Source organism: Melospiza melodia, chromosome Z (assembly GCF_035770615.1).
Source record: "Melospiza melodia melodia isolate bMelMel2 chromosome Z, bMelMel2.pri, whole genome shotgun sequence".
In the NCBI taxonomy this organism is placed as follows: domain Eukaryota; kingdom Metazoa; phylum Chordata; class Aves; order Passeriformes; family Passerellidae; genus Melospiza; species Melospiza melodia.
The window spans coordinates 64319221-64344550 of record NC_086226.1 but is presented as its reverse complement, the minus strand read 5'-3'; the positions used below and the strand labels follow the sequence as shown (position 1 = coordinate 64344550).

General features: G+C 36.1%; 1 protein-coding gene across 1 annotated transcript in view; it reads right to left on the bottom strand.

The window, feature by feature from the left end:
• The window catches only part of MCCC2 (methylcrotonyl-CoA carboxylase subunit 2), a 37213-nt gene that overhangs the window by 1248 nt on the left and 10635 nt on the right, over positions 1–25330 (bottom strand). The window contains exons 7-16 of the mRNA XM_063180988.1: positions 20619–20732; positions 14898–14962; positions 13854–13953; positions 12845–12940; positions 11583–11655; positions 11308–11384; positions 9221–9287; positions 8794–8950; positions 7902–8016; positions 6598–6683 (exon numbers count right to left, since the gene is read on the bottom strand). Of these exons, the coding sequence (XP_063037058.1) occupies positions 6598–6683; positions 7902–8016; positions 8794–8950; positions 9221–9287; positions 11308–11384; positions 11583–11655; positions 12845–12940; positions 13854–13953; positions 14898–14962; positions 20619–20732 (950 nt within the window). The remainder of the gene's footprint in view (positions 1–6597; positions 6684–7901; positions 8017–8793; positions 8951–9220; positions 9288–11307; positions 11385–11582; positions 11656–12844; positions 12941–13853; positions 13954–14897; positions 14963–20618; positions 20733–25330) is intronic.

Genomic DNA, 25330 nt, shown 5'->3' with positions numbered 1-25330 from the left:
GCTGAAGGCATATCCTATGGAATATCCCTTTGGTTTGTGTCAGCAGGTCTAGTTGTGTCCCCTCCCAGGATCTTGTCACCCCAGAATACTGATGGGGGGGAAAATGTTGGAGAGAGAGGCTGGTGCTGTGCCAGCACTGCTCAGCCAAGCCACTGCTGTGCTGTCAATACCCTTCCAGCTACTAATGCAAAGCACAGCACTATGAGGGTTGCTGTGGCAAAATGAACTCCACCTCAGCAAGACCCAACACAATTTATTTTACCATTAAGTTCATTTCTAAACAATGGGAAGACACTACCTTCCTTAACCAAAGCCTGAAGGCAATTAAATTATAAATGAGCAGTTGTCAAATTACTAGGTCCCCAAAATCACCAACATTTGTAAAGAGTCTCTTTGATATTATCCAAAAATTAAGGTATGAGTGCTATCAATTCTCAATGACAACTCCCTCCTACCTAAATTAAAATCCATGTTGAAATGAAACCGTAAATATTGTTATTTCCTCAGCAAGATATTTAAACAAGATACCACACTGCTCATTGAAACACAGTCTCACTTAAACACACACATACTTTAATCAGCATCTGCAGAACACGTGCATCTTTGGTTAAGAGAAGGATGCTCCTCCTCCATCCCATCTTTTCCTAGAGAGACTTATTTTGCATTCTTTGTGAACTTACTTCAGTGTTGGCTAATGCTTAATTCTTTGTGGAAAATTTAAAAGTACAAAAAGCAGCCATGAACAGGGTGACTGTTCAAGAGTGACTCTACCAAGAGAAGACACACAGCCTTTCCCTACTAACTGAAGTTACATCTGCAAATTTTATTTTGTTTGAAGATAATTTTTGGAAAAACCTATTAGACAGGAAACAAGATATTTTGCACTCTTCTTTCAATCCTAAATGTGCCAAACTCACTCTCAGGAGGACTGCAAACTGTACATAAATACATACTCATAAACTCAAGGCAGCAGCAGACACTTGAGTGTTTTCCATATTTGCTTTATTTTGTCATTTGCTGTGAAAGTAATATTGATCAAATGAGATAAATATACTAAGAGACTGACAATATATGCTTTTCATTTTACAAGTTGTATCTATCCTAGGATGCACAAAATGGAATTGCAGTAGAAGACACCTTTAACAACACCAAGCACAAGGGTTCAGGCTCAGCTCTAGGAGCATGCTTTAAAAGTTAGACAAGAAAAAGGATACTCAGCTCAGGAAGAATACTCTACTATAGATCTTATCACAGTGCAGCTTCCCAAGCAGCAGACTGTTAAACTAAATGGGGCACAAGAGTAAAACTGAAGTATAGAAGAAGAAAGGTTTTGGAGAATTGAAGGCTTTGCTGCTAATTGGGCAAAATCAGGCTCTTTCTTTTTGGGGGGAGAAAACCAAATTTTTATTTAAGAAGTCTAGTACTACAAGTAGTTGTGGCACTCACTGACCTGGTCTACCAGGTCCCAGTAATAAGAGAACAAATTCTGGAAAAATGATAGAATCACAGAACAGTTTGCGTTGGAAGGGACCTTAAAGATCATCTAGTTCTAATACTCCCACCATGGGCAAGGATACCTTCCACTAGACCAGGTTGCTCAGAGCTCCATCCAACCTGGCACTGAACACTTCCAGGCAGAGGGGCAGAGGATTGCTCCTTTGGGCAGCCTGTTCAGTGCCTCACCACCACAGTAAAGAATTTCCTCAAATGTAAAAAGGAGAAAAACTTATGGCACAGCAAAAAAAACCAAAACGCTGCTATAAATCCAAAATACAAATATAAGAAAATTGTATCTCTATCTAACTTCTTCTCATTTCAGAATTCTCTGTAAGTACCTCCCTTCAATAGGGCTAGTAACCCAAGCACCGGAATACTCTAACAGCCACACTTGTACCTGCATGGAAGTGACACTAACAGCAAATTATGTTTCAGATGACACAAGAGCTGTCTGTATCATAACTCAGATAAATGGTCTAAGCTCCTGCTGTCTGACTCCTGTGAATAACTTCTTTCCTAACTGTACTTTTAAATTTTAAGTAGTAACTAAATTTTAATTAGTAACTAATTTTGTTAAAGTATTTGGGCTTATTTGAGCTTACCTGGCTTATTTGGGCAATATTCAATTGAAAAAACTCAAGAGGAAGTGCTTCTTACCATACAAAAGTAAAAGCAATTGGAAGGTATTTTTTTTGTTTAAAATACCCAAAGAAAAGTGCAACTTGGTTATACAGAAAATTACTTTAGAGATCTTTGAATTTTCTTGATTTTTCTCAAGACAATGGCTGTAGCTCTTGATACAATCTAGCATGACAGAATGGCCAAGACAGTATTTTCTATACTTTCAACTCCATAGAGTGTGCATTACCAAATTTTAATGCATGTGGGTTTTTTTCCTTCACCTTGTATTTATATTTTGATTTAGTTACAATGAATATAATCAGATTGATCTGACAAAGGAATGGAGAAGATCCTCCTTAATAGTGAAAATAAAGCAGTTCTGTGAAGTCAAATCAATCCCAACCTTCTGTTTTCTTAAGACTATGAAAAAAACCCCCAAATTTATGAACAATCTCAAATACATTAATTTATATTTTTAAGCAAATTTTGTTTTTTTGACTGCTACAGCTTTCTTTGCTCTCTATATAATTTTTCCCCCCAATAAATACCTGCAATTAACTCTCTTTTTTATTGAAACAGAATGAGGGAACTCATAACACTTAAAATGTTCAACACATATGCTCAAGGCCTGGAAAGGGCAGGGATGAACTGACTCCAAAAGAATCACCAACTTAGTGCAGTACCTTGGAAGACACAACTTCACAGTGATTACTGCTGTAATAAATATCCAAACATGAAGCACATTTCATTAGCAGATTTGGGTTGTTTTTTATTTTTCCTTTTTTTGTAACAACACAATTGACTTATATTGACAACTGCAGAAATTTTATGTTGCATGGAAGTCAACCTGCTTTCATATGGTCGCCCCTGGCTTCTGCTTCTCTTTGTTTAAAGAAAATTGTATTCTCTACTGGAGATGTAACATTAATAATTAAACTATCTATTAAAACCCCATTGCAGGAACATGAGTCACACTATGCTCATAAAATATCTGTAACTGAGATAGTGTGAGTAAAAGAAATGAAGTTGCCTGAAGTAAAGTGCTTGCACAATTTGTTAAGATGCAAACCAGTGAAATCCTTTAGGAGACCTGTGAGCAGATTAATATAACTCATTAAAAACGGTGCTGCCTAATGACTGCCATTAATTAAGACTGCTCATTGTCAAAGGTTCCAATCAAAAAATTGGTTAAAGTCTGATTAGAAAATACAACTGCAGGGAACAGTATTGACATCCTGTACATATAGCAAGTTATCACTTATAAGCAAAACAATATAAACAGAGATATTTTCTTATCTTTTAAGATTGTCAGGGCATTTTCCTTTTCTCTCCTTATTACTGCTAAAAGCTTGATTCAAAGCCTAATGAAGTCAAGTGGAAGGGTCACATCAATCTCAATGGCTATTAAGGGTGAGGCAGACATTAGGCAGGAGGACAGCATGAGGAAGCCTCCAAACCAGCTGCACACAAGCAGCAATACAGACAACAATCTTTGTGCCCACCTATCATTTTTTGTTCTCTCAGAAATGCAAAGCTGTTTGTTAGAGTTTCCTCGTTGACCTCTTTGGTAGAAGGCTCTTACAAAACGAAGGCTGTCTGGATTTTGTTTCAATTATAGTACCCTGACATTTGGTAGACAATCATCTGGGTTTTTACCATGCTTGGAGCCCAACAGAACAGGCTGCAAAAGGGACAGGGTTATTCCTCCCCGAATTACAGCAAATGCTTGCTAATAAGCAGCTGATGTCGGCTGATTGGAAAGGTGCAAGGTGAGTGGTACATCCTTCCCCCTGAGCACACTTGCTGTGAAGACTGTAATCCACTTCATCTCATTGTTTCTGCTTGGACAGACTACTCCATAGTAAGGAAAACTTCTGAACTATTGATCTGAGATCTTGCTTAGGATTTAGTTAATGCAAAGCATGAAAGGGCAGGAAACATGAGTATATCCACTGAAATACCCAATTAACTCTACAAGAGAGCAATTAAAAGCTCCTAGACAATGCAGAGTGCACCCACTTGAACTGAAAAGCGAGAGAAACTAGCCAGAACTGCCTTGACCTGAGCCACTCAGACACTGTTGTCAAAAGCACTCCTTTGTGAAAAGAGGCATTTTACCTTCACTACTTATAGCCAGGTAAGCCTCCGCAGGATTTCAGATCTGACATTTGACTTCATGTCTCAGCTGGGCTTATTATCTTGAATGCAGCATCACACAAACCCAACCACATGCAATCCAGACCCACGCTTCTCTCAGCCAACTTACATCTGTGCATGTCACATTTCCCTTCCAAAAGGAAACAGTAAGAAGCACATAACTACCCTGCTTTTTCAAAAAAATTACATGTCACTTAGCACTAAAAGCACTTTCTAACACTTGCGCTGGGCAAATTCAAGCTATTTGCTGGGGTGACTACTAGATTAACAACTCACCAATTCACAAAACGGCCAGATGTTCTGAAAACATAAACTGGTAAGCGTTGTTCATCAGAGAGCACAAAGTTGACATGAAACACTCAAGTTTCATGTCTAAAAATTAGACATCATTAAAAACTCAAAATGTGATTTTTTTAACTTTAGTCTTAACTTTAAATGCAAAACTGCTTTCTTACAGATTAGTAACTTACTGTTGTAAATACTGTCAATCATCTGTAGGTTTTTGGGAGCGGGTAAGTTTTTATATTGCTAATATATCTAATATATTGAATGTTAAATAAATCATGAGTAAAAGAATATGTTTCCAGTGAACATATAAAAAATAAATGTAAAAAAAATCCTATTATTAATCTTCTCTGGGGTAGGGATTAATTTTAAATACGGACAGTTTGACTCATTTTTAAATGTTATTATATAAGTGGAATATTCTTCTCCTCAAAAACTCCTCCCAGTTATAAAAAATGATACATATTTTTTCATTTTTCCTTCTTGCCTTAGAACATAAAGTCAGCTGTTAAAGGTCAGCTGTTAAAAACTTCTGTGCTATTTCTCTTACTACCCACAGAAGATCAGGCTTGATGAAGGCATTCATGTGATGAAACATTAAAATTAATGTTGATTTCCCAGGTATAAATATCTCAGTTAAGTTTATTCTACTATCCCTACACAAAAGAGTAAAAGTTAACAGTCATTTCATATCTTACTTTTGATCATGAAGAAGCTCTTCCCAGGTTACCTCCCCCTGCTTCCACAGTGTGTATACTTCCTTCTTACACCTCAGTTTGAGGAGAAAATCCTTGCTCAGCTATGCCAGTTTCCACCCTGCCATACAATTTCCTACATACAAGAATAAAGAGCTCTTGTGCTCTAAGAAAAGTGTCTTTCAAGAATTGCCAGCTCTCATCAGCCCCTCTGTCTTTAAGGAGTTTCCCTTTAAACATCATCCACTAACCCTTTAAACATCTGGAAACTCACTCTTCCAAATTTTAGGGTCTGGAGTTTCTCTTTGCTGCCTCATATTCCTTGAGCTGCTGAACTCAACCAGGCTGTGCCTGCTGCTTCCAGCTGTACCCTCTTCAGTGAGCCCGCTGCACTGGCGAGTGCCTGGCCCAGGAACGTCGCGCCTCGGGCTGGCTTGCCTGATACCTGCACCCGAAGTTGTTCTCTACATACTCCAGGAGTCTCCTGGGTTGTTCACTGCCAGCTCTGCTGCTTTCACAGCTGACATACAGGTCACTGAAATTTTCTACCCTCTACCATCATTAGCAGCTGAGAGCCTGTAGAAAATTAGCTTTTGGATACCACAAGCAGAAATATATGCAGGAAGATTAGTACTGACAGGATGAAACTAATGGAGAATAACCATCAAAGGCCAACAAAGCACCCCAAGCTACTTTCCAGATATATCTGGATCACTTCAGGATGCCACCTTGTTTCATTAGCCTAACTAGTTCCTAGTCATTTACTAATATTGCATCAGCCTGAGCATGAAATGCTGCAAAGGACTTCTCAGCAAACATGAGTGAGTATGCAGCATCCATCAGCTAGAGCCCTAACCATCACTGCTATCATCCAATACTATTACCTACTATGACCAAATTAGCCAGTGGCTTCAGGTCATCTTTAAACTGCTACCTCCTTTTCCACTGGCCTCTTCTACTTGCAGGACCCCACTGAAATGAATTCCTCCTAACACACATGCAGCTGCTCATTATATTGTTCAATAAGCTTTAGAAAGGTGACCAGATACTACACTGGGAAGAATGATATAAAACTCATTCAGAATGAAACATGTAACAATATAATTCCATTCTACCATATAATTTCTTATAGAACCAGTGAAGTACTTCCTGCAAGCACAGGCTGTCTTCTGAAACAGTTAATGATACCAGGTCCCAGAGCTAAGACAAGGCATTGATTTGAATGCACATCAAACACAACTTTTGCTTCCAATTGCTCTGTTCTGCTATTATTTAGTACCATGAATTAGAAGTCAGGTCCCACGATTACAATTAAGTGTTAGAATAGTTATCTGTATATTACCTTGCACTGGAATAATAAGGGTTTCCTTCCTCCTCGAACCTCCTAATGATTGGCTCCTTCAAAGCTGCTTCATCTGCCTCAGACAACTAAAAAATCACATAAAATATTCTTTAATATTTTCTTCTCCAACGATAGCAGAGCTTTATACGCAGCATCAACCCGAAGAAAATGCCTAAATTTTCTGCCCAAAGTTTTTTTTTACTCTTTTAGCACACAATTGTCAATTTTGCATGTTTGATAACAAAATCCAAATAGCACTTTCCAAGTGGGTGCAAAAAAGAGAATAAAAATATACTTAATTGAGTGCAAGAGTAATTGGTGACTAGAACTTAAAAAATTTCTGAAGGAAAAAGAAATTTGGGTTGCCTTTGGCACGATTTTTTAATAAAGTAAGTCTGCACTATTCTAACACTGGGTTAGATCCAGTGTGATCCAGACTGGTAATAGCAATTCAGAAAACTTTCAGGTTTCTAACACATTTGACTGGCATTTAACTACTACTAATTATTTTTCTTGACCTTCTTTCTGGGTATCATGGATTTGGGAAATTAAGACAGAGAGAGATAAGGGTGAGTATATTCTACTCACAGAAAGAACAAGTCAAGTGTTGAAAAGTAGTAACATTGAGATAATATGTTCATATTGCTTCACTATTCTGATTAACTACTCATGATAAATATGAACAATTTTGGACATCAATAAAACCACTTCTTATGGGATCAAAGCAGTAGTATAACCATAAACCTTGCAATTAAAAAAAAAACAACTCAGCAGAAAAGAGTGTGCAGTGAAACTATAAAATATTACTATAAGATTTAGTAAGATATGTTTATTACATAAACAATATACCTCTAATTTTCAATTAAAATGTTGAAATGAGCAAAAACTTATCCAAACCTCTCCAGACTTCTGCTGTTACTAGTTTCATAACTCTCAGTCAGTGAATCATTTAAAGATCAACTTTCTCTAAAACTGCCACCTTCATAATTGGAAAGACACTATTCCCAACATTTCTCTTCATACTCCCAAGGCAAGGAGGATTCCTGGTTGCTTATCTCAGGTAGAACTAATAACTTGTTGCACAAAGTACAAAAATACAATGGTATATGAATGATCTTCACTTTTCAAAGAAGTAAGCAATAACCTTTCACAAATTCTTCATGTTTGTCAGTGCACTAGTTGGCACTGGGATAATTCACTGGCGTCTCACTCTCTTCCACCCCTTCCTAGCTCACAAAGTGACCAACTCCAGTAAAAGAGTAAGTGATAATGACTTTACCAGAAATGAAAGAAGAAAAATATACCTGTTTTCCCTCCCTTGCTTTTTGGTCCTTAGCTATTGTAGCTAGAACAGTTGCAGCTTGTTCCCCTCCCATCACCGATATGCGAGCATTTGGCCACATATATAAAAATCTTGGACTGAAAAAATACATATTAAACATCAAAGTAAGACATTGTCACATTTCCTGGTGAAGAATTTTCACTCAACTAAGAATACATTTTTATGTATGACAATTCTACAAAATAACATTTTTTAAAAGGTACATTAACATACTTCAATGCTTGCAGCATTACATTTAAAAATGTAAATATTCTGTTCATTTTTATTATTCACCTTTTTTTAAAAATTTCTCTTTGTTGGATCTCTTCAGCTCCTATTCCCAACCCACAGGAAATTTTGTCCTAAACATCCCAACTAACTTCAATAGTATAGGAAGCCTTGAAAAACTAAATTTTAAAAATCAAATAAGCCATGTCCAAGGGGCAACAAAAAAATCTTTAGGTGTTATACAAACCTTATTCATAAAAACAGGCTGATTGAAGTGAATAAGGGATTTTTACACAAGCTGATACACTTTTCCTATGAATGCAGAATAAAGGACCAGCCTATACTGCCCAATGATTGTTTTAAGACTACAATTTTTCTGCCAAGAACTGATACGGGAGAAAAAGATGTGAACAGGTTTACTTTTAGAAGGTCTCCTCTGTCACCTAATTCAAGGTGAATCATGACCCTTATCAGTCTCTACAAATTTCAGGCTGTTATTTACTTATGAGCATATTCATTAAGAACTCTTTTCTTTTCCAAATAGCACAACCTCTTCAAGAGTTCAGATGGCTTTTTGGAATGGTACTTTAAAGTTATGTTTTCTTAAATTATTTCTGTCTGCTGTAACGATTTGAAGCAACACTTACCTATATGCTCTTCCACACATCCCATAGTTTCCAGCTCCATAAGAGCCACCGATAATGACGGTTATTTTAGGTACATTAGCACAAGCTACAGCAGTTACCATCTTGGCACCATCTTTTGCTATCCCTCCAGCCTCATATTCTCTGCCAACCATGAAACCTGAAGAAATACAACAAGAACAAAAGGCTCACCAGTTTATATTATAATACTGTGCCCTATGTCATACTGTGTGCTTCACAGCACGCCACAGAAAGAACTGAGGAGCAAGTCATAAGGCAAGGCTTTCACCAGCTGCTGACAGGCTCATTTCCAAACAGGCTGGAGATGTAAGTACTACATAGCACACAAGAGGCTCTCTAGAACACAGACTCAACAATTATCAGCAAAGTCTACAATGAAGTGAAACCTCAAAAACTTGATCTTACTCACCTGTAATATTCTGCAAAAACACAATGGGAATATTTCTCTGGCAACACAACTGGATAAAATGTGTACCCTGTGGAGAGGAAAAAAAATAAAAGAGTAAGCCATTAAAAGTTGGAAAAATGAAGCCATCACTACCAGCATCCTGAAGCCTGTCCTAAATCTTTCCACCGAAGTCCATCACAGTATCTCCATCAGGAAGTGCTATACTACTTCTTCTTCACCCAAAGTTAACTGCAAAACATGCATTCACTGTAGCAGAAGTAAGAGGTCTCCAAAACTGTGTGAGACCATGGGTAAAACAAATAATATCCTTAAAAAGCATTACTACTAATACTGAAAAGCTCCACTGCTGTGACTCAGCCAATATGCAGTTAAACCATGGACAGCGCCAGTGTGGCTTCTGACGTTGACTTGGTAAGACTGTGTCAGAGAAATCAAGTCAGTCAGTCAGAAAAACCTATCTCTCCATTTTCTGTACAAAATAAAAGTATTCTCTAAAACTGAGAAAGGCCCATATACATTATTTACCCATGACCTTGCCAATTGCTGTAACATTTTCTCTCTTTCCTGAGGGCAGATGCCCTCTCCCTGTTTACTAGCAAAAGACCAATTTCCCACCAAAGTTACAAATAGTAGATTCCAAGCCTCTGTTTCAACCAATCTAAATCAATAAAGTTCCTCAGCTTATTCATACACTTGCTGGTAAACAAAACAAAACAAGGCTATGTAGCACAACAAGTGAAAAAAATATCTAACATCTTCACTATATAAAACCTGCAAAGGTTATAAAAAGAAAAAAGTGAGAAAAATAATTAAGTATAATCTTCAGAGAAACATGTGAATAGCATAGTGATGATCACAGGGAAAATGTGCAACAATTCATTACAAAAATGCAAGAAAAGAAAGGTGTACTGCTAAGGATGTTGCTTATAGAACCAATATCATGGACAAACATTTCTCTAGAGGTGAATTTCCTTTTACAGAAGTGATATGCCAGTAGAAGTCAGAAAATTAAGATTTCTTACTTTTTTTTCATTGTTAGGAAAAAAAGCTGTAGCACTAAAATGTTAGAAAAATAATGAAACTATTAGAAATATTGCAAGAGTTATTTTCTAACTGTTAAAACAAGTTTCAGATGAAAAAAATTGTCATGTACTACAGTGCTTCAAGTTGGAAGTATTCCTTCAGCACATGAAACTCAATTTTGCGTATTATTTTATAACAGCAATAAATTTAGTAGAATTACTTCCTTTCTCTACCTTTCATCAATATTTCCTTTTTCTGTATATTCTCAATAGCAATTTCCTCACTGTTAGCTCAAGAAGCTTGTTAGAATAAAACTAGCATCTATAATTGCTATTACAAAAAATTCAACTGACAATTGTTTCTTGAAAAAAATAAAGAACTAATGCAAGCAACACAGACCAAGGTAAACACTTTGCAATACCCAGATACTCTTTATCACCATCATTTCCTGAAGTTCAAACTGTAAAACACTGTTAATTGTGATAAAATCACAATACTCCTTCACACACAGCCTTTTATTCACAAAACAGGTGTTTTAGCTCACAGATTTTGAAAGACTGCACAGGTATTAACTCATTACTCTAAGCCAGGAGATGCCACAGCAAAATATGAAAAGTAAAACCGGTAAACCAATGAACTCAGTACTGGAATTCAGGTTTAAGATTTTCCAGTTATTACAAAAACAAAGATGTGGTTTTCCATATCCTTCATGATTCAGAGTTTAGAAATACCCAATAGGGTATCTGATGTAATCAGGATGGACTTGTCTTGCAACAGATATAAGTTTCAGGATATACTAGTTCAACTATGCTGTGTTCACACAAATCCAAATGCTGTTCTGATGTTGGCGATCTTCTTCACATCAGAAAAATCTACCAGACACCTTTTCTAAATTATGGTCAGGTTTTTTTTCAGCTTATTAACAGCTTAAAACTGTTCTGCATTTATATGAAAAACATGGAGCCAGTTCTCTTTCATTATTTAAAAAAGTTCCTCCACTCAAGACCAAGTTGTCCACCAGAAGTTTTGTTTCTCAATGGCAAAGAAGATAATAATCTACTTACCTTTTTTGCTGACTCTGAGAAAAGAACTCCATTGTTTCCAATTATTCCTACTGGGTAACCAAAAATTCTTGCAAATCCTAAAGGACAAGAGATTAATTCATAAATTTCCACATGTATTTATTTTTCCATAGCATATAAAGGTAAGACTTTCTCCTGGCAACAAAAAATGCTATTCTTCTGAAAATAAACATATTAAAAATATCAGTGGTGAGCCAGAATAAATCCAACTATAAAATCAGTGGGAACGTACACAGAATAACTATATTTCTACTTACCTGTAACTAAAGTATCCCCATACAAGGCTTTAAATTCATCAAATCTACTTCCATCTACAATTCTAGCAATGACCTTAAGAAGAAATGGAAAAATAACATTAAACTCTTAATCCTTCAAGGTTTTTAATTGCTTAGAAAGGACGGCCACGACAAGATATAACTTAAAACCTTTCTATTTATAGAACATCAAGCAGTCCACCATACAAACAGTCTGGATGGCAGGCAAAGCCCATTTAGTTTTTTAAGTGTGATTCACTCACATATTTGTAAAAAATGGATTTTCAAGATAAGAATGTTCTAACGAAATAGCTAAATTACACAGGAACAATGTTTTCCTCATTAGTTGAATTTCAAAGAAAAACCACTGCTTATATTAAACGTTAATCAATAGCCTCTCATTTGTAAAGGAAACACATGTACAGCCATGAGTCACTTTCTTAGAGATATGATTATTTTTAGGCTTGCTTGAGTTTGCGACATACAAAAATAATGAAGATCTGATTTGAGGTTTCTCTGTGATGCAAAGGAGCCATTTTTTATAAATACAGATGCACTACTAGCAAGATTTTCCAATTATACTTATTTCCACTTTAAAAGAACATAAATCCAAACTCTTCAAACTTTTGAGAGTGAAGAAACTCAATGAAACTGTTCATCTCTCTTTCCCCTGAATGCAAAGCAAACCCTAGTAATTTCTGCCAAATATTTTAAGATGGGTACATATTAAGACTCTTCCTAAAATGCATACTTGGCTAGTAGTGAAAAAGGCTCTGAATGTGAGATTTATGGAAAATATGAGAAAGCCTGTTGGCTCCTATGAAGGTTCCAAGGCAGATAATTACACTAAACCTGCAGTAAGGTACAATAGTCTTTGTACACAGTTGGGACAAGGCTCAATTGTTTGGTGCGCCTATACGCCATAAATCCTTAAACAATCTTTCACAGGACTGGCAGAAAAAGCAAGCCTTCATATCCGTGGGCAAGTCCATAGAATACTTTGCCAAAGAGGAGTTCCCATTTCTGTCAGCTTTTTCAGAATGTTACCAATCTCTCATCCTTGTACATCCTTTTCTAAAGTATAACCAAAACTGATTATATTTTCAACAAGTCACTGCTATTACAAGGCATCTGCTGGACAAAAATATAAAGAAATAGGTATCCAAACCAGGTATTATCAACTATGACAATACAAAGAGTGATTTCCTGCAAGAAAATAGATGTATGCATATATGGGCATATGGATCTTGCATTAATACTCATACCTCTTTGACATCAAAATTTCTTTTTAGCTGATCACCAACTATTCCATATATTTCATCAGCTGGAAATAAAGGCTCTTCTGACGGTTCTATAGTCACCTATAGCAATTTAACAAACAATTTACACAACAAAGTTCACATTATGACTTAAACATCCAAACAATCAATTTGTCAATTTCCTTGAGCACAGGCTTCTCTTTGCCAACAAAATTAAAATGCCTGTATTGGCTTGTCATTTTGCACAAAGACCAAGTTTCCTAAACTGAAGGTTGATAACAGTTTCTCACTTACTGTTACCTTTTTCCTACTCCTGCATATATGTCCATATGTGCTCCCCTTCTTCCATGTTATAAAAAATTAGGCATATCCTCCTGTTTGCTTATTTTCCCTCTGTGCCTTCTAAGGCAGGCAGCATTCTGAGAAACAGCTGAAGATTTTGTCACACAACTGAATGCAGTATCTTGCCTTCCTTGAACTTCCATTCACCCTCTCATATCTCCTACTAAAATAAAATACAGCAATTCCACCCCCATATGCTATCCATCCCATTTACTACAAGGAATTCTTAAATCAATACAATTCATTGTCAAGATTTAGGTCTATCCCCTTGGTTTTCAACACCTTAATAATCTCAGAAAATTTCTACTCAAAGAGATGCTTTAGCAGGTATCTAATTTCAAGTCCATGGAAAACAATCATGTGGGTTTAAAATTAAGTGTCTTGCAAGACTGGATTAATCTAAAAGTGCAATTCTATGACTCTGAAGCACTCTTCTAGTTGCTTCATTCCTGCATTTAATCCCAGTAGTTTTATTGGGAATAATACAGCAGAAATGTAATTGCAGAACTAAAGCATCAGAGAAATATTTAAGGACAAGAGCCGTAACTTTCGTTTTTAGATGTGTAAAGTCATAGACAAACATATGCTCTATAAAACAAGTGTTATATCAATCAGGCAGAGAAAAGCATTCAAAAGTTCAACAACGCAGTGTTTTCAGACTCTATACACTTACATCTACTTTTTTCTGGAGATTCAAACTTCTTACAACTTTCCTTGCCAGATGAAGTGCATGATTGTCATCCAAAGCATAATGATCTGTTACACCAGATTTTCTGTACATAAACAACAATAGAAAGATGAATATTTCAGGGAAAAAAAACAACATAAATCAGACAATGAAAACTTGACATTTTAAAGCTTCTTAGACCTTGAAAATATAGATGAAACAATTCAGCTCTGTTTTATTATGAAATTACTTTAAAAATAAAACCCGTGCCTGACCTTATCTTCAAAATAGTTCATTCAAGTTATTCAGACGTGAAATAAAATGCAGGAAACAAAAAATCTAAATGGCAATATAAAATATAACAAGCATTGTTTATGTGCCGCAAAAATTAATTTCAATTATAAAGAAAAACATATTTACAAAAAGGGCATGAACTGCCCTTCAAAATAATTCTTTATTCACTTCAAATTGAAGAAATAAATGTTTATTATACAGCAACGCATAACTTACTGTGCAATAATACCTAATTTTGTTTATTATTTATTGCAGAACTTGAATGTGCACATGTGTTTTGGGTTTGCTAAGAAGTATTTTTTACAAAAAGTACAAGCTATTTTGATCTTGCTTGTAGTGAATTCTACATGACAGTAAGAAAGATACAATTTGCAAAATGCATTATCTTTCTCAATACATATTCTGTTAACACTCAGTATTAAAGTCCTCCATATTATGCATGATGCTGAAGTACACTAGACATGTATTTTAAAGTAAATGAAGGAAACAATGCTAGCCAGACTAACACAATGTAACTGTGATATTCTAACTATAAAACAATCAGTCAGCATCAGATAATACAGAGATAATTTTCAAAAGGTAAACACAGCTTAAGAAAAATCTAAAATCAAAATAAAATAAAAGAAGGGAAGGGGAAGAGGAAGAGGAAGGGGAAGGGGAAGGGGAAGGGGAAGGGGAAGGGGAAGGGGAAGGGGAAGGGGAAGGGGAAGTCTACCATATGGAAGAAATTAACTCTGGGAAAATATTTCTTTAAACCTGCAGTGAAGATCTGCCCCTCCAAGATCCTCCGCTGATACTTGTTCACCTGTTGCTGCTTTAACCTAACACAAGGAAAGGAAAATGAGCTCCACAGTTGACACCTGTCCTGCATTAATATTTATACCATCTTAGGTACAGTAATAATAGAGATATTTGCAAAATTCTTCTTCATTAATCATATTTTTACTCTCCCTCAGAGCATCAAAATATGACAACACTGAATCTTGTAAATTTTTGTTGACTTTGCGAGCTTATTCTAGTGTTAATATGTAGTTTTTACTTACAAAGATACTCCCCACTGTTATACTTACTGCTGTGTTCATAATTTGTGTGCATACACTTACACATCCTTCAGATTCATAAATATGCTTTTTCACTAAAATTTTCTGAGCACTTACTATGAAATTTCAAATGGGATATTTCCAAGCATTGTTTCAAGCAAACAATACACCAGAAACCTAGGATTTTTCAATTTTGCTCTCTCTATGTAAACACTTCTGTGAATTTTAACTTACTAGTTTAAATAGTAATTTAAATACTATTATTACTATTACTACTGTTAATTATTAATTAGCACTATTAGTACTATTATTACTATAAATTTTAATACTATAGTACTATTATTATCATTAAATACTAACATTAATAGTTTAAACAACCATTAGAAGTTTTTATTTTCTAAACCTTCCAGTAAATACACAGTAAGTTAGTGCTTAAAAGAGCATATCAGTGGCATGTAACTGCTTGGATCAAGTACAACATCTCCATAAAAGTACCTGGACCGCACAATCCAAAGCCTAGATCTGTGTAATCTTAGACCTGAAAGGGTAATTTAGAAGTGAATGGTCTCCTTCTTAGAACAAAACAGTATCATTTACTAGTGGGGTTAAAAAAAAAACAAACAACTTAGAAGACTTCTTGAGGCATTTCTACGCTACAGTAAGTGCTTTGAAAAGGATTCCTTGAAAGCTGGAGAAACCATTCACAGACATTACAGAGGTAGAGTACAAGCAAGGGAAGGAAAAACTATCATCATTTCCAAAACAGATTTCAGTTTCCAAGTTTCATATATAACAACGAAGCACACCAATTATATAAATAAATATATGTATTTTCACATACACTTTCAAACTGTCAAATTTGCAAATTTAAGTATAGATAGCTCTTCAACAGTGGATTCTTGTTCTGAAATTTGAATTACCCATGGAATATGAAGGTATGGCATACTAATAAATGGAAATTTTCTGTCAGAGACAATTAATATGAGTCTTCTTTAAACAGTGAACATAAGATACTTCTAAGAGAAGTGAGAAAGATTTCTTTGCTGGAAAGGTTATGCAGCATTGGAACAGGTTGTCCAGAGTAGTTGCTGAGTCACCATCCCCGGAGGTATTTAAATGCCTACAGATGTGGAATTTAGGGGTTTAATGCAGTTTAGTGGTACATTTGGCAGTGTGAGGTTAATGGCCAGACTCAATGACCTTTAGGGTGTATTATAAGATAAGTGATTCCATCATTTGATATATGATTTCTTTCTATGATTCTATGAAATAATTACATACATCTGTCACTATGCAACCAGTTATAACAAACTATTAACTACTGCAGAACTTTGCACAAAGTTGAATAGTGCAATCATTTCCATTGGCACAGAAATCCAGAGATTAATTTCAAGATATTTTACAAAAAAAGCTATTTTATTTTTCCGGAGAGGTGAAGTTTTCGTTCTCCAAATCACAATATTGCAGCTGAGGACTCTGTCTGCTGCCATGTGAGATTGCAAAGCAGGGTCAACCAGAGAAGGTTGCTAATGACCATGTAATGACCATGAGTTTTGAATAGCTCAAGAAAGGACTCCACAAACTCTCTGGACAACTTGGTTTGGCATGACCAGCCTTACAGCAAATGTTTTCTTACAACTAAAAAAAACTTCCTGTATTTCAGTTTCTGCCTGGCAGTCTCCTGACCTACCACAGGGTACCAACAAATACCTTGGCTCTGCTATCTTTACTCCCCCTTGCAAGCTGTGGATAGATTTGCCCTACAACTCACCAGATTGAAGAGTCTCATCTCTCTCACACCCTCTTAATTTTACAGATGCTCCACTCCATCATCTTAATGGATTTTCACTGGCTCATTCAGGCTCATTCTGGAGTGCTCAGAGCTGCACCCTGCAGCCCAAATGTGTCTTACCCTGTCATAGTAGGTGAGAACTAGTATATATGCTTCATCACCTTTCCAGATACGGTAGTGGAGCAGAGCATTCTACAAACTGTAGAGTTTAAGTAACAGTTAAAATTACTTAGAGTTAGTGGTTGAAGTTACCTTAAAGGTCTTTAAATTCTAACAGACTGCAAGTAAGAGTCTCAAAAATATATCTGGGCATTTCCTAAGAAACACCTGCTCAAGCTACTTCAGCTAGAAATTATTGAAAGCTATAAATGTAAACTTTAGCTACAATACTTATTTTCCTCATAACAGATGAGGCCAACATGCAGTAAACTCCCCAGTACATAAATGCACATGAATTTGAAAAACTTATTCCCTATTTTTACCAGACTTTTTCACCTCTGAGCACAGAAAGTAGCAAATTTTACCTCAGGAAGGAAGAATCAGAAGTTTCTGGAACAAGAGCCTATAGATTTACATGACAGCCTGAACTACCAAGCAGTGCTGCCAAAGATGAGGATACAGATATTCCACTTGAGAAAGTGCAGAAGAATGGCCCTGAATATTACTGCTACTGTGACACTTGTCCTCTTCTATTGAGATCTGTCTGTCTATGAAGTCATTACTCCTCACCTTTCCAAAAAAGGAGGCCAAGAAAACTTCCATTTTAGATGGTGGACTGTACCTACAATTCAGATTTTTTTTTTTTTTATTGTACACATCTCAAGACTAATTATAAGTAACATCAGGGATATTTCTTTTTTCACTTCCTCAGGATGTTTTGTTTTAGGCAGGTAAGCAATAAAATCCAATCCAATTTCCTTCATATAGGAAAGACGTTATGGGGAACAGAGCTTACTCAATAACAGCTACAATATCTGCTACAGCATGGAATAGGTGTTTCTGTGGGAGTCTGAAGTAGTTTTGAAGCTTAGAAGTAGGCAAGTAGAACATTTTCAGTGAGAATATGAAAAGCTCTAGAGAACAGAAAGGCTGACAGGTGGAGATAATAAAGTTTGACATATACGCACAAAGATAAGGATCATTACATCTGCAGGTTGCTAAGAAACAAATAATATTGGAGGATAGTTGTGAAATCTTCCTCTGGAAATGGGGAAAGATTTAAAAACTTTTTAACTTCACAACACTTCTGCAGTCACTGACTTCCCTAGTCAAGTCCTCCCCTTGAGGCCTGATTCAGGTCATCCTTTTCCAGATGTCTATCCTGGCAAAAGTCTCATCAGCTACATCTCAGTGGCATACACATATGATCTAAATGATGACCATTCCCAGAGAACAAGCATCTGGTTCTCTTTTTTTAATCTTCCAATCCAGTTTTCTGGGTCACACTGGGTATTAGATGTCTTACTGAAAACCTTCTAAAAAGGTTTGTACTTGAACAGCTCAGGTGTTCCTGCAACCAGGGAAGTTACTCCTAGTTATAGTAACGAACCTACTAACACTCTGATGAACAAAGTTCATGTCTTTCATCACACTAGTTTTCTTATCTCAAAGGAAAGACGTACAAATTACATGTTACTCACTCAACTAATATTCTCAAATAGTATATTCCTTCATGCATATGCCACTTTCAGCAAGAAACTCCAAATATCTAAATTACAGTGATGTATTTATAGAGAATTACTTAATTTTGAGGATGATTTGTCTATGTTTACCTACAAACAAGTGGAAAAACACTAGTACAAACGAGATAAAAAAGAACAGAAACCTAGATAGGACATTTGAAACAATTACTGTCAAATGTCTAACAACAAAATCCTAATGAGCAGTAAATAAATTACCATTACATTGCACAGTTGCTATTCATTACTTAATCTGCTTTTCCTGATTACTTTGTTCTTCTTATCAACTTGGAAAGTCTCCACTAAAATAATAAATTACTTCAAACTAAATGTCTTTTTTACTAGGATGGGGAACAAAGTATCCTTCTACTCTAGATGCGAGTCCCATGCCCCTGTTTTCCATATGCCAGTTAAATTCTGAAAGGATTTAAGATTTTTTCTTCCTTTTTTTATTTTTTTTTTAACTACACAAGAATTTAAAAGCCATCTATACACTGAACTTTGAAAGAAGTATAAAATGCCAAATCTACTTTTATAAACAAGATGATGCAACGGGGAAAAATTCATTCTAAAGGAAAAGAAAGCAATGCAAAAATATGCTGTGGAAATGAGAGAAAAGCTATACAGGTAAACACTAAATCACATTAAAGGATGAGTCCTTAATACTTTTGAGAGTAACACAATCCTGCCTTAGGAACCAGTCAACAAATCAATCTGTCAGCGGCTGTTTTCCCACAGTTTAATGGGACACACCACATTTTCCTAGTATTTTAAGTGTTGAAGGAAGTGACTTCCAAGAGACTTTGCCTCCTCTGTTACAAGAGAAATCAATGAAGCAATATCTTCATTAGCAATGCTGTTACAAAGCAATTTCTCCACTTCGGCATGCTTTAGATGGAAGGACCCTTGAGAGACATTAGATTTACATTTGGCTTTGTCACAGGAAGCACACCTTAAAGTTCCCAAAAGACTGTAACCAAAACAAAGCCATCGTGCTGCCTCAGACCAGCTTGAACAGTAAATTTGGCACATATTTGACTATTTTAAAATAGCAAGTTTATCCAGCCACATTTTATTGAGACTTGAAGAGCTGTGATGAATGATGCTCCGTTAGTTCTAGCACTAACATTTAATACTAAAAATTCATTTTTATTCTCATAAAGCTTGTGCTAAATAGAATAATCTTTGTCAGCAAAAGAATGACATTATAGTATTATTATTTGTAATGGTATAGAACTGAGCCTAGACTAGGACATACAGTTATGTCTAAAATAACAAGCCACATTCAAGCATTCCTTTTGTTCTGCCAAGCTACTGTAATTTTAAAGCTCTCTTACATTGTAGTACTTCACAGTCACAAATTTCACTATGAGTTCCACAAAAATGCAAGGTTTAATTCACAGGAAATCGTCAGGTCAGTTTCCTTAGAAACAATTTCCTTACAAAGGACGGCAGGAAAGAAAGAAGGAAGAAAGGAAGGAAGGATGGAAGGAGAGAGAGAGAACTAGGACAAACTCCACTGTAAGCTTGCCTCCTTTGGCAGTAAACTGACATAAAAATACAGCAGACCAGTCCTGCTTCAGAAGTTCTTTTATCTTTGATTTTAACTTTGAGATACAATACACATGGTTGTGGATTTTTCAAATTTTGTGTCAAACCTAGAGAGTACATAATTGAATATAGAAACAATTTTTATTATTTAAAATGTGCACAGCAATCTAAAAACAGTACTATAAAAACACCTGGGCATAGTCTGATTTATATCTATATACCTCTAATGAACTGAAGAGATTTGATTTAGGATAGAAACATTCAGACTTACTTAAAAACACAATCTAATCTACAGAGTATCTAGAAATATCTCACCAAGAAATGACTCAGTTGTTTCAGGTGTACAATTATCGCAGCATGATTAGGGGGGGAGGGGAGGAGAGAGGCCAGTCACTAGAAACTTCTGTATCCTTACCAGTGGTGGCCCTCCCAGGAATATTGTTCCCTGTTTCCCAACAATAATACTTTCATCAGCCATTGCAGGTACGTATGCTCCTCCTGCTGTACAGGATCCCATGACTACTGCTATCTATCAGAAAAACAAAAAGGACAAGTTAATGAACTGTCCAACCCTTAAAAATAGCAAAGTCAGATTATATTATGTATTTTAATACAGGTCATTGGACAGCACTGCAAGATTATTTCTGTCAAAGAGAGCAAACTTTTCTTATATTTTAGCATTTCTTTTAAAAATAAGAAATCTTCCATTTTCAACAGTCTGTTGAACTATGATCTTCAGACTACCCTGCTGGAAAACTCAAATACGAAGTACCATGATCTAGGTATGTGGTATGTTTCAAGAGACACACATTCTACCATGCAATTTGGTTTTACTCATGAACACTAAAGGTTAAAACATATAGGTTTCTCCTGGTATTTACACTTTCGTCAGGGCTTCCATTACTGCTTATTGGCATAATTGCACCAATGTTAACATCCTTTGAAGGAAATTTCTCCCATCTCCTATTATGCTACTTCAGGTCTTCAATGGATCAATTAATTAATTTTGCCCTTTAGAGATGCGTTGAGCATCTCATTACAGGCTTCAACATGAATAATTCCTGCTTCATCCTTTTGCCTGATTTTGAGATGAACACCTAGTCAGTGAACATTTTCTACCAGTAATACCTTGGTGATACATTTACAAAACTAACTTGATCCCAGATATGATGAATACTGTAACTGTAGACAATCATGGAAGGGAAGTTTCTCAATTTCTCCTTCATAGGAGCATCTTCAAAGATCCTTTCAAGACACTTGCAGAGCAGAAGAAAAGGAATACTCATATGAAAAAGGCAAACGCTTTCTTTCACAACCACACATATACACACACATCACCACTAAAAAAAAACTTGGAAAACAACATTATTTTATTTTAAGTTTGTTTCAAGATATTTCCAAGGTGACAACAATTAGTGTTACAGGATAATTTAGAAGAAGAAAACACTGCATAGAAAAATAAAACTTCTAAATCACATTATGCACATCTAAAGAAGGACTACATGAAATATGTCAATCTGCTGTCATCAAATCAAACAGCCTTTTCAGCAAACAGTTTTCAGGATCGTAAAACCATATATATTCAGAGTCACATGATTAATCTGCAGTACTTCTCTTGTGCATTTAATAAAAAACTCCGGGCAAATTCAAAAATAACCTAAGTCTCTACAAATGGGAGAAACTTGGTTTAAATAAGTTTATTTCATTTTTTTCTCTAGGATTTGTGTTTTTTTCCAATTCTTAATTTTACCATGCTCACACTGAGAAAATGTGCCTGCATTTAAACTTTAACTCAGTTGTTAATTTTTTCCAACATAAAAACTGGAATATGTATCTACTGGAAAAAATAAAACCTACTTACTAAAACCTGTCAAATTTCCAAATAATGTCCTACCTCCTGACTTAGTTTTCTAAATTGCTGCAAAGAAATTATTGATGTGTTCAATAACAGTCAACAGTCCTGAGTGCACATACACTATACTATTTCATATCCAGTGATCCATCCCCCATCGCATGCATGCAGCGTATGAGTGTCAGAGAGCTCGGGAAGCAGCTAATGAGGAGCTAATCACAGCTTTCTGATTCACACCCATATAGACAACAACGTAATTTAAGCTGTGGTGGGTGAATAACAAATTAGTCACAGGTAAAATTGGAGGGGGAAATTAAAAGCATATCAGCAACTAGAAAACAAAAGAGGGGGAAAAAAAGCAAGCACTTTGAGGGCCAAACTGAGAAGAACTGATGAACTGATGAACAGAGCTTCAAGCAAGCCACAGCACAGATCATCAGGTAGCAAACTAATAATATCCAGACTCCCATCTCAGAAGAATTGACCAGAGTGGACATCAGAAAGAGCATAATTTCCTAATCCCATCTTCCAAAGAATCATGTTCTCAGACAGGGAAGATGGTTCTAGCTACCACAATCTGTTAGCACAGGACTAATAATAGATTTACAAACATTAACAGTGCCTCTTTGAAATAAAACAAAGCAGATACATCTCCCAAACAAAATGCACCCCTATCACATCCTTTTAAATAAAGGAATTGCTTCAGTAAAACATTTTTCTCAGTCTTCCATAAATATTTAAAGACAAATAAACATTCATCAGTGTCATACGTGGAAAATTTAACTTTCATCAGCGTCACAACAAACAGAAAAGTGTTTTAATAAAAGACAAATATTTCTTATATTTAATTCTTATTGTATATGAATACAATTACTCCTAATACAACATCATATGGTAAAGAAAAACAAATTCAACCTTTTAATGCAACTTTACAAGTATGTAAAATACATTTCAAGATATGCTGGAAACAAGAGTATGACTGTAGGGTCAAGCATTTCTCGAAAGGTCCTGTCCAAGATCAGTAATTTCAGCCTTGCAAGCTGGCTATACACATCTATCTTTGACATAACATCTGAAAATCATTACTCAAAGCAGATCACGACTGAACTCTCTAGGAAAAATAAGGTTTTCCAAAATTTCTCCAAAAAAGATAATTCAGCAAAACATCACTCCTTTGGCATTTGATGTTCCAAAAAAACACTAGGACCAATCTAGGTCTACCAGGGAGTCTTACATGATTACAAACTGTATTTTTCTCTAAAGTATTTTTGTTCTAACTAAACACTGCTTTTCTCTAGAGACCTACCTAATCACTACAAGTGGTCTACTTCTACTGTAGGAAAGAACTGCAGAAGGTAAATTATGTCATACTTCCTAAAGAGATTTAGTGCATTGTTGGAATCTTCAGCCTTGGATTTTTATAGAGAAAATGGACTGTGGGATTCTTTGGAAGAGTAAAAGATGGTTGAAGATTTGAACTCTTACTTGCTTCCAAAATGTGCCAAAAAGGTATCAAGGTAACACAGGCAGTTTCCTCAGAAATCCTGCGGAGCCAGTATCTGTCATGTAAGGAGTCAGACTGAATACAGTATCCTTAACTGGTGCATCTGCTTCACCCTCGAAGTACTGGCTTCTACTAACTCCTTCCCCCAGAAAAAAAAAAAAAAAAAACCCTGCCCAAGGCCTCAGTGGAGTCTCTTTTGTGAGGGGCTGGAATCGTGTCCCCCTGAGCCTCAGGGCAGCAGAATCCAGCAACGATCGTCTCTCAAGGGTTTTATTCCTTCTGAAAAAGAACACTGAATAATGGTATTATGGTGGCATTTGTGTCATAGCACTGCCATGGGCTCTGGTTGTGTGACAGCCCAGTCTCAGACAACATAGAGTGAAATAACCGCTGTGACATATAACTTGCAAGAACCTCATGGCCCACTGCAGGCACCCATAAATTAAACTGTATCCCAGCCCTTTGCTAGGATAATGTCCAGCTTTTTCAGGGTTTCAAAGTGTGGTAGAGAACTTTTTCTTGAAAATAAATACTGTCATCACAAGTTCCACAGTATGTGTGACCTGTTTCTCACTCAGAATAGATTTTGCTCTTCTCACTGTATAGAAAACAGAGGTTCAATAATTTTTAATGTTCTGCATTCCTCCGCTCTTACTGTAATTAGCCATAGATTAATCTGTCAGGATTGTATAGATCACAGGTCTTAAAGAGAACCTGGATTTATGACCATAACTTCTTTTTGCTCTGACCACTTGCAGATGCCCATAAAGAATTCAGGTTTCAAACAATGTCTTTATTTCTTCTATTGATACATTGTTTTGTTGGAAGGTTGTATATACTTTCCCCTGGTAAAGTGAAAGAGTTCTTCAGTTTAAATTAATTTTGCTGTGCCTCAGTGCTAAATGAGGAAGCTGTCTGTTCTCCCTTCTGGTCAATGAAAAAAAAAAGACTAGTTCTGAGAACTGGTGTTCAGAACCGGTAGTTCTAAGAAGTTCCATACAATTTGCTTTTTTGACTTGTTTTAAGGACTTTTGGTGCAGTCTGTCTTCTTCATGCTTAAAAAGATACAGTAAGGTTGGGAAAAGAAGATGAACTAGGACCATCAAAGGTGTGGAACACTGCAGGAAGAACAGCTAAGAAAGCTTGAATTTTTTGGTCTGCAAAAGGGAGTATAAGGCCAGTATAAGAGAGGGCTACAAAACCACACAAAGAGGTAGGGAGTGACCGAGTAGACAGCAATTCTGTAGGCTGTCAATTACCCAGTTGTTTGCTCTTCTGTAGTGTTCCTTTATTTGCAGTAGGTTATCTTCAAAGATCATGGATTTTTCCACTCTCCCTGGCAGCTTCTCACAGGTCCCTGCTAACAAGTCCCTTTGAGTCTTTATTCTGTTACCTGTCTTTCTCAACTCCATTGGGACTGTACATCCTGCCCTTCACTGTCACTGCAGCCATAGCTGCCCATCAGCAATCCTCAAATGTTTTACATTCTTCATGAGTAATAGATTCAGCAAAATATGTAGCTTCCCTTCCCTAGCACACCACCTGCATCAAAAAACCGATCCCTATGTATTACTGAGTGAACCATGACACAAAAGCACTTCTAAATCCAGGAACTGTGACTAACAGTAATTCTGTGCATCATTAACGCATTAGAAAATAACCTTATTATTAGGGCCGCTTCAGCATAAAACACATCAGGGTATAAAATGGATTTATACACATACCCCTGTTAGTGGAAAATATGTCTCATTTATTAGCCATCCTCAAGGGG